This window comes from Engraulis encrasicolus, chromosome 8 (assembly GCF_034702125.1).
Source record: "Engraulis encrasicolus isolate BLACKSEA-1 chromosome 8, IST_EnEncr_1.0, whole genome shotgun sequence".
Classification (NCBI taxonomy): domain Eukaryota; kingdom Metazoa; phylum Chordata; class Actinopteri; order Clupeiformes; family Engraulidae; genus Engraulis; species Engraulis encrasicolus.
The window spans coordinates 14,975,771-14,988,719 of NC_085864.1; the positions used below are offsets into that span (position 1 = coordinate 14,975,771).

The window sequence follows — 12,949 nt, forward strand, 5'->3', positions numbered from 1 at the left end:
GAGGTCCCATTACATGGATGTGCGTGCCTGTGTGTGTGTGTTTGCCGTGTGTAATGAATGAGGTCCGGTGGTAGGCTAAATTCCATGTTTGCACACGGTGCCAGGCCCCCCGAAGTTAATTTTTTCTTCACGGCACAGTGTTTCCATAATTGTAATCTCGGTAAGCTCTCTTTGTCTGCTGAAGATTAAAACATGTGAGAGGATTACTGGGAGGTTGGGAGGGAGTGGAATTTACAGTTGCCTCCTGGGTGATGGCGGAAGGCTCTTGCTTAGTGTAGGATTGGGGGTGATCCCCACGCCCCAATCCATAGGCTTTGGCTGTGGTGGGGTATTGCAGATTTCCAAGTATTGATATTGAAACCAACCAAATAAGATTGCAATGTAAAGGTTTAATGTGTTTTTTCCCTCCTCTTCTTGCTTCTGCAGAATGAAGAACTGGATAAGAAGTATGCTGGCCTTTTGGAAAAGAAATGGACTTCAGTCATCAGATTACAAAAGAAGGTATGTGTGTGTGAGATCATGGATTATTTGGTTATGTAACGGCACTCGTGCCAAGATGTATATGTTTATGCTTTTTCTGCTTTCCTTTCTTAAAGCCAGACTGCCTGCTTGCAGTCAACTGTTAATCACTAAAACCAGTCTGGTATTTTGTCATACTGCTAATGTTTCCCCACCTGTATGTCATGGGGCCTCTACAGCTCCTTTCCAAAATGAGTTATTGGAATAGCTTAAAATGTGGGTCATGAATCTATAATCGATGAAAGTTTCACAATATTGATGGAATTATGGAAATTAACCAACTTTTTCATGATATTGTAGGTTTTTTGGAAAGGATATGTTTATGGTCCACCAAACAATGTATGTAAGGAGTCCACATTGTCTCAACTGTATAGTGTGTTGTCTACACTACCACATTGGAATAGAGAGAAGGCATCTTCTGTTGAGCTAACTTTTTTCTACATACTAGTATACTGGGCCATTACTGATTTCTGGTTCTGATTTCATTTGTCATTGATTTTAATCTTTGTTCTCCCCTAACAGGTTATGGAATTAGAATCAAAGCTGAACGAGGCAAAAGAGGAGATCACCCTGGGAGGCCCCATCGGTCAGAAACGAGACCCAAAAGAGTGGATTCCCCGCCCCCCGGAGAGGTATGCCTTGAGCGGACACAGGAGCCCCGTCACCCGCGTCATCTTCCACCCCGTCTTCAGTGTCATGGTCTCCGCCTCAGAGGACGCCACAATAAAGGTACCTTTTGGTTGTTTGTTCTTTGTTTTGTGTTTTTGCTCTCCTTGCATGTTTGATATTTCTTCTAGCCTCCGATCCTGTTTCTCGAAAGCGCTTTTGCCAGCCAGTGAGCAACTTACTTGGTTGCCAATAAGGAAACCCATGGCAAACAACTCGGTTGCTAAAATAATTAGTAATGACACTGTCGAGGAACTCACCCCTGGTCTGCCCATAATTCCTGTGATGTTGCTCCACATGGCAACCAACCAAGTTATACTACCAAACTGACTCTCTTCCATTTTAAATCCCATCGGGAGTGACTTCCATTGAAAATCAGATAATAAAGCAGAACCCTTGTTTGGTCATTGGTTCGGCTGGTAGCTAAATCAGGAAAAAAAAAGGTGTGATTGTAGATTTGACCAGTAGCCTGCACTCAAGTCCCAAGACCCGGCAGAAGAAGATTAGAAGAACTTAGCAGTCTCTTCTATTCTCTCTGAAAGGAGTCCATCTGTACTCATACCTGGTGAGATGCTGAACTCAGACTTGGTGGTTTACACTTAAGATGTGGTTAATGGTTTGGAGAAGGCTGTTGATGACTCTTATCATCGTACTTACGTACTTATTCTTGTTGCATGTTATCTCTGTGTAATTGGATTCAGTTTTCAGTTGTTTTGTTGTTTTTATTCCCCGTAGAAAGTAAACACCAGACGAAGGCATTATCCTTTTATATCTTTTTAAAAATTGTCCGCTGCTCTATATTTTTCACAGTACCATACCCATCTTGGGTCACTGCAGGCCGCAAAGTTTTAGGTTTTAGCTTTAGGTTTGCCCAAGTTATTTGCCCTGTTTTGGCTGATTTCGTTGTCAAACCTGGCCCTTCTATAGTGATGCTAAGCAAAATGCAGATCTGTACAGTAGCATTGGCTGCTGGTCAGCTGTCCTCCTGGCTGGTGTCCTGGGGTGACTGTGGCCGGCCCGCCAGGGGCCATTACCTATGCTGTGTTGTGTCCTGCAGTGTAGTCTCCATTGACTATGTTGTGCTGTGTCCTGCAGTGGGCATTGACTATGCTGTGTTTTTGTCTGGCAGTAAATTCGCCATTGACTGTGCTGTGTCTGGCAGTGGGCATTGACTATGTTGTGTTGTGTTGTGTCCGGCAGTGCAGTGGCCATGCTGTGTTGTGCTTGTGTCATGTCTCCTGTGTCTGATTTCCTGCCGTGTCACGCAGCTCAGATCAGCTAAACTCCTCCCGAGACCTGCTCTAGAGCTGGGATGCTGTTGCCAGGGCAATGAGCACTGAGAGGTTTCCGCTTTCGTACACATACTCTTTCTCTCTCCCTCTCTCTCTCTCACTGTCTCTTGTTCTGTCTTTCTTTCGTGTTCTGTCGATCTCATTGGCTTTATGTCTTACTTGCTCTCTGTCGGTCTTCCTGTCTGCTCATTCTGTCTCTCTCCCACTCTGCAATGCTCTACCAGTCATTCTCCTTCCCTCACTCTGTATCGGTGTCTCTCTGTCTGTCTCTCTCTCTCGCTCTCGCTCTCGCTCTCTTGCTCTCTTGCTCTCTCCCTCTCTCTCTCTCTCGCTCTCGCTCTCTCGCTCTCTCGCTCTCTCTGTCGCACGCTCTCTCTCTCTCTTTCACTCTACCAGTCATTCTCCTTCCCTCACTCTGTGTCTCTCACACTCCCTCTGTCTCTATGCCCATTTCCGCTGATTGCCACAGTACGGCCAGACTGCCAGCTTGTTCTCCACAGGGTACCGCCTGCCTCAGAGTGACTGTGTCTCTGTCTCTTTGTCCATCTCTTTCTTCCTTTCTTTTGCTCCCTAGCCCCCTCCTCCTTGTCACTATCTCCATCAATCTAACCGTTATTCTTCCATTTTCTATCTTTCCAGTCTACCTTTTACCCCATCCTTCCTTTCTTCTCTCTATCCACCCATCCTCTCATCTCCTCTCCTCTCCTGCACTCTTTCATTTCTCCACCCCTTCTATTCCTTTCTATCCTTCCATCCCATCCCTGTGCAAATATTCAAATTCCAGCTTACTTTGAGATTCGTGTTTTTTTTTTTTTTTTTTTTTTTTTAATGCTGCTTTGAAATATTTTGTCTGGTGGCCTACTTGGGAACAAATATTTGCAGCCATTATTTATTCATGGAATCAAAGAAGCGTGGTTCCTTTTTTTCTGTCTGCTCTTCTGTCTACCACGCTTCTCACTCTTTATCTTTGTCCCACTGTCACCCCCCCTTCTCTCTCTCTCTCTCTCTCTCTCTCTCTCTCTCTCTCTCTCTCTCCTCTCTCTCTCTCTCTCTCTCTCTCTCTCTCTCTCTCTCTCTCTCTCTCTCTCTCTCTCACACTTTCCCACTTTTTCCTCTTGGCTGCCGTCCTACCGGGGGGTCCTTCGCTGCTTTCCCAGGTCCTCGCTTCACTCTCCGCACAACTAATTCATCTCCTGCTTGATCGCCGGCAGCCAGGGCCACCAGCCCCTCCACTCCTCCCTCTTCTCTCTTTTTTATCTCTTTTCGTCTGCCTCGTGTGCTCTCTCTCTCTTTCTCTCCCTCTCTCCCGTCTCCTGCACTCACTAAGTCTGTCTCTCAATCCCCTCCTTTCCTTTTCTCTATCTTTCTGCCCATCTCATGCTTTCACTCTGGTGTCTCCATCTTGTGATTACTTTCTCTCTGTCTGGCCATGCCCATCCATCTCTTTCGCTTTCTCTCTGCTGCTCCAACCACTTTCTCTCTCTGTGCTCTTGACTTTCGCTCTCTTTGCTGACCTGTCTCTTTCTATTTTTTGTTCATGTCCTTCAATATTTTGCTCTCATACCCCCTCTGCCCATTGCTTTTTTTTATTCCTTTCCCCCCTTTTGTCTGCAGATCTGTTACTCCCCCCTCTCTCCTTTCTATCTCTCTATCCATCTCTTTACCATTCCATTCTCACTATCCTCATTTTTCTCTCTCCATTTCCCCCTCCTTTACCCCACTGTGCCCTACTTTCACAGCACACTGTCATTATAAAGCCCCTGCACCAAACTTCCACCTTCACCCCCAATAGCCCCCTCTAGCTCAACCCCAGCACCCCCTGCCTCGTCCATCTTCCTCCAGTCACTTTCACAGGTGCACCTGCCTGCCAGCCTGCTTGCCTTCAGCTCAGACCGTCTCTATTTTTACCCCACTCTACTTACCCCGCTCTCCTCTCCTTAGCCGTAGCCGTGCCCGTCCCTCTTTTCTCTCCTCATATTTGTATTCAGAGTTAATCGTCAGGAGAGCCCCGAAGCGCTTACATCCAGACAAACTCCTATGAGCTCCCCCATAGCCTCCCCTCCTCTATCTCTACTCCCACTGCACAATACATCCTTGCATTGTGTACACTGCAGCACGCACGCACGCAGTATTGCACGCACACACACACACACACACGCACACATATACACACACATACACACACACACAACACACACGACACACATACACAGCTCTGTCTCGCTCACTCTCCCTCTTGCTCTCTCTCGCACATACTCTCTTGTGCACACTTCCACATACATTCACACGCGCATGCTTCTGCTACTGTTCATTCTGCAGACGTAGCACAGTGCTGCTGCTGCTGCAAAATGTGGATCTTTGTTCAAAGTCGCTTGAAAAAAAGAGAAGGAAAAGTGTGTGTGTTAATCTAAATGCTCGGCCAGGGCAACGACGGCACAGCTGCCCTTTGTGCACGAGAGCATTGTTTCTAGCTACCGCGCGTCAGTCTTGACGCCTTTTTTCCAAACTGGGCCAAACTGCAGCTAGACTGTTTGCATGGCTGGCTACAGTGCCTCCTTGTTTTACATCACAATAGTACTACACACACATGCACACGGGTATTTTCCTTTTTATATCCTGCTCTATACGTATGTGTTGAGTAGTTGAGAATATGCTGCACAGTCGTCTTCTCTCCTTCATTATTTTTCTTTTCTTTCTGTATGTTCTGTGTAGTCTGGTTGGTAGCAACAAAGGATGGTGACTACGGCAGATTTTTTTCTCTCTCTTTTCCTCCCTCCCTTTCACTTAGCGTCTTGTTTTTGTTGAGACGGGCAATAAAATAATGCCGTATTCTGCTAGCCTGGCTGTCTTCTCTCCTGGCCCTGGCCCTGGCATGGCGCATATGGGGATTAGCCCAAGGGGGCTTTCTCACCCACACACACCAACACACACACACACACACACACACACACACACACACACACACACAGACGGACCCCTTCGCAGACCCCCACTTCCCTAGAGTCCATCATAAGCCGAGTGAGTGATAGATTTGGTGAAGGAAAACAGAAAAGCAGTGGATAAGCAGAGGGGAGGTGGTGCGGGCGTTAAGGGGGCTTGGGGAGAGAATAAGGGCTTGCATGGATCCTGTCACCTTTGCACAAATCCAGCACCCCCCCCTTCACCCAAACCCCCCCCCCCCCCCCCCCCCCCCCCCCCCCCAACTCCCTCTTGGACCACCATCACCCCCCAAACTTGGCTCTGCTCTGCTCTGTTCCCCACGCTAAGCTCTTATCCAGCCACTGTCTGCCAGCCCAGTAACCCACAGACACCTGATATCCCCTTCTCTCCCACCCCCCGATTATCGCTCGCTGGCTCGCTCACATCCTTACACCAAATCTCAAGAATTGGATCCATCTCAATTTAATAAGCCTTCTATGAAGGGATCAAGCTGCTAACATTTGATCCAGCTCTCCACTTTGTGCGTGTGTGTGCTCTCTCTCTCTCTCTCTCTCTCTCTCTCTCTCTCTCTCTCTCTCTCTCTCTCTCTCTCTCTCCCTCCCTCCCTCCCTCCCTCCCTCTCTCTCTCCCTCTCTCTCTCTCTCTCTCTCTCTTTCTCTCTCTCTCTCTCTCTCTCTCTCTCTTTCTATCTCTCTCTCTCTCTCTCTCTCTCTCTCTCTCTTCCTCTCTCTCTCTCTCTCCCCTTAGAAGTGATTAGCAGGATGATGTGTCCAGCCACTCAAGGGCCACAGATTGACTGACTTGAGTGTGCGATGGATGAGGTCACTGCCATGGCCGCTCTCTTTATGACTGTAAAGGGAACTGCAGGCGTCTGTGTGTGTGCGCGCATGCATGTGTCTGTCTCTCTCTCTCTCTTTCTTTCTCTCTCTCTCTCTCTCTCTCTCTCTCTCTCTCTCTTTCTTTCTCTCTGTGTGTTTCTGTCCTTGCAAGGCCGTCTGGCAGGTTTCAGAGCCAGCTCGAGCCCTACCCTGCCCAGGCGCCCTCCCCTTTTCATCATGCCGATGTCATGGCCTGCTCTAGCAGTGAAAGGGCTTTTATGTTGTGACTGTTGAATGGGAATTATCTGCAGTGAATATTTGTGTGTTTTATGCCAGGCCACACCACACTAATGGTCTCCATCCTCCTGTGTCTTGTCATTGCCAGTGGTGGGCAGATGCATTTGCTATGAATGAATAAGCCGCAAATTGAAAATGACAAATGATACTGTGGTTTTTTTTTTGTCTTGTCTCTCCTAGGGATGTTAACCGGTAACCGGTTAACCGATAGTCGACCGGATCAACGATAACCGGTTAAATTTTCTGCCACCGGTTAACCGGTAATAATAATTATATAATAATAAATTCCTCCCAAAAAGCCCCCAAAAACTATAATTTTGAGTTTTTGGTACGATAATTCAGCATTTTCCATCTGGCGACACTGGCTGGACATGACGGGTCCCGTCTGAGCAGCAAAAAGAAAGGCTTATGTGAAAAATAAAATTTAAAAAATTCCGTGCTGTGCCTATCAGGCCACGAACTTTATATCATTTAAGATTGCCGGTTAACCGGTTAACCACCGGTTAATGAGTCTCAGTAACCGGTTAAGATATTTTAAAATTTTCGCCATCCCTAGTCTCTCCCGTGGGTAACAACAAATGAAAAGCGCAGCAGCGTTTCTTGCTATACGGACAAATCACTGTCGTTGGCTGTAACGTTTTGGGCAGTTATACCTCTTTCAGTTTTTCTTATCTAATGTGAAGTCAAGCATTTTTTTGTCTGAAGATCCTCTTTCATCCACTTCATATCAGACAGAGGAGTTTACTTGTAGATGCTTTATATGGCCTGGTGGTCATTCACGGGCCGCAAGGTCCTCTTATCCGGCCCCAATAAAAAGTTAATGTTATGCAGCTTCACATGAAATACAAGATGTTTTGTTTAGCAATTTTTTCGAAATTGCATTTGCAATAGGATTACGTTATATTTTCAGGGGACCTAGTGAAGGTGGGGGTCTGTTGTAAAGTTGGCCACCTTCTATAGGCCTAAAATCCTGCCTTCATAGTATGGCCCTTGGAGGAGGACCTAAACATTTGAAGTGGCCCCTCAAAGTTCCCCGCCCCTCGTCTAAATTGAGGCCTAACCACCTGTGTTTCTTTCTCTGTGTGTGTGTTGCAGGTTTGGGACTACGAAACGGGGGACTTCGAGCGCACCCTTAAGGGCCACACAGACTCTGTGCAGGACATCTCCTTCGACCAGACCGGCAAGCTGCTGGCCTCCTGCTCCGCAGACATGACCATCAAGCTCTGGGACTTCCAGGGCTTCGAGTGCATCCGGACCATGCACGGTGAGCACCAGGGGAATGCTGAGAAGTGGGTTAGAAAACAAGGCCAACATACCATTATTGTATGCAGGCCCCACCGACAGGTGGGAATACAAGGGTCCACAGTCATGATGGTGTGTAAATCCTACAGAAAGCAAAATGGTTTCTGGCTGATCAACATAGTAGTGTGTAAATAGTCGCCACACGCCAATCAGCGGGAGTTGGGAATGAGAGAACAAGCTCCCTGTAGAAATGGGTTAGGGGGTTAAAGTGGTGGGTGGGTGTAGGTGAGGGAGGAAGATGAGCATTGGGAGACAGGTGGAGCCCATTGCAAGTTCATTATCACTTCCTCTTTCCCGTCCTACACCCTTGGGGCCTGGAGAAAACCTCGTTTAATAAGGCACCCCCCACACACAGCTTCCCCTTACCACCCAGTTCTTGTCCCCCATCCCCAACCCCCTGTTAAGCGAAACCACATCCTAGGCCAATTCTGCGCTTTGTTTGACATTGTCTTTACATCAGTGCACACAGTAACACCGCCCCCTTATAGGCCCATGGGATTCGCGCTCGCTCTATCTCTCTCTCGAGGATTTGCATCGCATTATTCACAGAGTTAAACTGGAAGCCCCCGAGGCGAGCAAAGGGTAGCACCTCTTCTTCTTCTTTTTTCCCCTCCATTCTTTCTCATCATAGCTCTTTATTCTAAACAAACTAGAACCCTGGGCCCGCGATCCTCTTAAATTCTAATTGACTGGCAAATTGCGGAAGCCTATCTGTTAATGTGAGCCTTCAGGGTTGAGTTGATATTCATTTCTATCGCCATCCATCCATCCAACCAACCCAACGAGATGGATTTGCATTTGAAACTCGTGCGAATACGAAATGTGTAGGGATGGAAGACGGTTCCTCTCCCCACTAGTTTGAGACAGCCCAGTCGCCCTTCATATCTTCTTACTGCTTCCCCAAAAATCCATTCCAAAAATGATGCTACAGGATCAGCCTTATGTGAGACCCATGTTTACAGTCGAGAAATTTATACACAAGCTTAAAGTGATGGGAACGTCTGAGTCGCTATGCATCGCTGCTAATCTGTGTCATGAGATGTGTAGTCTCTCTCTCTCTCTCTCTCTCTCTCTCTCTCTCTCTCTCTCTCTCTCTCTCTCTCTCTCTCTCTCTCTCTCTCTCTCTCTCTCTCTCTCTCTCTCTCCTTTAAATCCAGCTTGTGTCAGTGTCACTCTGCTGTGTGAGCGAGCGAGGAGAGCATGTGCGCGCTACAGGCTTTCCTACTGCGTTCAGATTTGGGGGTTTGCCTCGTAATTTACACCCCGTCAGTCCGCCTTGGCGCCGTGCCCCCGGGGCCGGCGCTGGCTTGTCGCGCTGCTGATGAGGAGAGGGGCCCTGGGACCCCCCTGTTGCCACGCCTCATCTCATCTCATCTGGCCCCGTCTTCCCCGCTGCCAGTCAGCCTGCCTCCCTGCCTGGCAGCGTACATGCCAGTTCCAGCGTGCCAGCCAGCCCAGCACTCTCCTGCTCTCTATGATACTATTCCCCAAGAGTCTCTGAACACCACACACACAGACACACACACATACACACGCACTGCCATCCTTCTCCACCCACACACTCGTGTGCCGTCTTCCATATCTCGTCCTAGAATCTACCGGGGCTTTCTCTGTCTCTTCACCTGTGCGCCTTTACAAATGTGTCACCCTTGAAAGTCTGTCTCCAAGATAACAGTGAAGGGATGGCAGATAGTGGGAAACGGTGGAGACGGATGAAAAATCTGCAAGAGTGAGGGACACTATCTCCCTCTGTGTGTATGCGTCTCTTTCTCGCTCTCTCGCTCGCTCGTTCTCGGCTGGTTTGCTTTGGCTGAGGGGATTAGGAGATTTGGACAGGACTTTAATTATCCTCCCCAAGACCAGATAACATTCTCTGGGCTTCCACCCACCCATATTTAAGCCTCCTTTTTCCAGCCGTCTTAGTTTCATCTGTTTAGCAGCTTTAAAACGGGTGCTCTATGTAATTAGCCCCTTTTTTTCTTGCACCCCTCTTCCTCTTCTTCCTCCTTATTCACCCATCCTGCTCTTCTCCCCCATACCTCATCCCTTTCTACCCCCCACCCCACCCACATCTTGGAGAACAAAGCAACCCCAGGCAAATTGGTTGTCTGATTACTTAAAAGGCTAATTTACCAAAGGCTCGTTTGTCATGGTCATTCTTAACCTCTAATTATCAACCCTTACTTACGGATGACAATCTAATTTAGCGGCGTGAAATGCATTTGGGTGGGGAGGGTTGGTGGTGTTGGGGAGTTGGGTGGCTTTTGGTGATCATTTCAAAATGACTCCCCAACATTGAATTTCCATCCTGTCTGTGATTGAATTATTTTCAATTATTTAGTTTGAGAAGCTCTTTGTTGTTCTTTTTTCTTGTTGATTGACAGTCCCCTTTCTCCTTGTTTGGCAGGACACGACCATAACGTTTCGTCTGTAGCTATAATGCCCAACGGAGACCACATAATCTCAGCCTCCAGAGACAAAACCATGAAGATGTGGGAGGTGGCCACTGGGTGAGTAGCAGGATCCATTTCACTGGCGAATACAAGCATCAGTCTGTGCATTATGTCTGGTGTCAGTGTATGTAGTGCATTGGAGTTATTTGGAGTTAATGGCATCTGAACATTTACTGATGCCGACCCCAGGCATGTCATTATCCATGCAGTCACGTTACTGTCTAATATCAGTGAACGTAATGTATTTTGAGTGTTTTGTAGTTAATTAAACCTGAACCTTTAGTTTTCTGACTTGAGGCATGCCTATTGGAAAAGTGATATTAGATTTGGAGTAGGTCACCTTTGTTGTCCTCAATAGTTTTGTTGCCATCTCTGACTTAGTATTCAAAAGTAGTGTTTGTTCTTTTGACCCCTAGCAATGATTAAATATTATCATATTCATTTGTGTATACCAAATCCAATGTTCATAAGTTTGCCTCTGTTTTGCACCATTTCCCTGTGCCCATCTCCCCCATCTCCTTCCACAGCTACTGTGTGAAGACGTTCACAGGCCACAGAGAGTGGGTGCGCATGGTGCGACCCAACCAGGACGGAACCCTGGTGGCCAGCTGCTCTAACGACCAGACGGTGCGCGTGTGGGTGGTGGCCTCTAAAGAGTGCAAGGCAGAGCTGCGGGAACACGAGCACGTGGTGGAGTGCATCAGCTGGGCACCCGACAGTGCACACCCCACCATCCTCGAAGCCACCGGCTCAGAGGTGAGGGAGCGAGATATTATTGTAGTTTATGACTTTTTAGTGTTTTTCAGCTTATCTTCTGAACTTATATGTACAGTATCATGACAAAGAAAACAATAGTAGCAAATTAGTGGCTAATAGAATAGCTAAATGGCTAGTGATTCGGGGAAAAACACTAGCCACAGTGGCCGGTGAGTGAAAAAGTTAATGTCAAGCCCTGGTGTGGAGCACGTGTGTACCATGTGGTGGAGTGCATCTTCTGGGTGCCAAACAATGCACACCCCACCATCCTCAAAGCTCAGAGGTGGGTCTGTGTGAGTGTTTGCGCATGAGGATTAGTCCAGCAGTAGAGACCCCACCATCCTAGAGGTCAACGAGGTATGTGTCGATGGTGTGTGCTCGCCCGAGCGCGTTTGTTTTCTCATCTTACTAGGGTTGTGGGAGCTTTCCATGTTCCATGTGTTTTGTGTGCATGGTGGCTGTTAAAGGTGTGTGTGTGGTTACTTGTAGGTCAGCCCTACTGTTTTGGGGGCCCCGAGATCAAGATTGTGGGGGCCCCCCTGCTCGCTCACTGCAAATAAAATCAACAGGGGTTACCCTGCTATCAGTGTTTTTGACCGCATCGGAAGCATTTGTTACACTTGTAGGCCAACCCCCAGCCCCTCCCTTTCTCCTAAAAAATCCCAACCATCCAGCCCACCCTCTCCCTATTATGGATCTGGCGTGATGTGGAGCGTGAAATGGGAGATTGCGATTCAAGGAGCAGAAGAAGAGTCCCCAAATGGCCCAGGGTCAGCCGCGCCATTTAGACTCCCGCCAAGTCTCCTGATCAACCATGTCCAATTCTCCAATTCAGCTGATGATAAAAAAACATTTGCCCCCACAGCCCTGTTAGTCCCCATCTGAGGGCGAGAGATTTGAGAGAAGCTAATGATTCGCAACACACAGGAAGCATTAGCTTCCCACCTTCAGGGCAAAGTAAACGCTGCAATAATGGCACAAATGGGGGAATTGAAATCCTCAACCTGTTCAATCTGTCCAGGTGAATCACAGAGTGAATGCACTGACGAACGTTTTTTTCACTTTCACTGTTGCCATTGGATTTAAAGGCTTAATGTTCTCACCTCGCTTCCCAGACACGCCTCTACATGCAAACCTGTTGGCCCTGTTTACATCTTTTATTAGTTGCATGACATTTAGTTGGCATTTAGTTACATTGTTGTTGTTTTTTAATCGCCATCTTTTTGATATTTCTTCAATGCAAGTGAATAATAATATACACACATACTATAGTCTCAGTGGACCAAGACATTGATGAATAGTCGCCTTACTAATTCGGTGAAGAGTTGAAAAGTGCATGCCATGCATACAAAAAGGGCCATCTGCCAGAAATATGCTGACCAATTGGAAACTACAGGTACAGCAGAAACCTTTATTCTTCTCTTTTTTGTAGAAACCATATCTCTCTCTCTCTCTCTCTCTCTCTCTCTCTCTCTCTCTCTCTCTCTCTCTCTCTCTCTCTCTCTCTCTCTCTCTCTCTCTCTCTCTCTCTCTCTCTCTCTCTCTCTCTCTCTCTCTCTCTCTCTCTCCCCCTCTCTCTCTCTCTCTCTCTCTCTCCGTTTGATTTGCGCTGCCCAGTCCTCGGGCTGTAGCAGTACAGTGTTGGGTTTATGTGTTCGGCTCTAATTAGTGTTTTCGTTTGCTGGCTCATCAAAAGCTGTGTCTAAATTGAATTCATTTCAAGCATGGACACACACACCCGCACTCAACCAGCTCTTTGATGCCTCCTCATCCTTCTGTGCTGCAGTTCGACTGCTCTCCAACTTGGACATGTACTGGACAAATGCAAAGCTTTGGATAAAGAAGTGTGTGTGTGTGTGACTGCATGTGTGAATTTCTTGTTAACTTCACCCTCATCTGCGGTGGA

General features: G+C 47.5%; 1 protein-coding gene across 2 annotated transcripts in view; it reads left to right on the top strand.

Moving 5' to 3' along the window:
• Window positions 1-12,949, top strand: part of pafah1b1a (platelet-activating factor acetylhydrolase 1b, regulatory subunit 1a) — a 57,455-nt gene that overhangs the window by 35,765 nt on the left and 8,741 nt on the right. For both annotated transcript variants that reach the window (XM_063205036.1, XM_063205037.1), the window contains exons 4-8: window positions 427-501; window positions 1,042-1,248; window positions 7,628-7,796; window positions 10,242-10,344; window positions 10,815-11,043. In XM_063205036.1, the coding sequence (XP_063061106.1) occupies window positions 427-501; window positions 1,042-1,248; window positions 7,628-7,796; window positions 10,242-10,344; window positions 10,815-11,043 (783 nt within the window). The remainder of the gene's footprint in view (window positions 1-426; window positions 502-1,041; window positions 1,249-7,627; window positions 7,797-10,241; window positions 10,345-10,814; window positions 11,044-12,949) is intronic.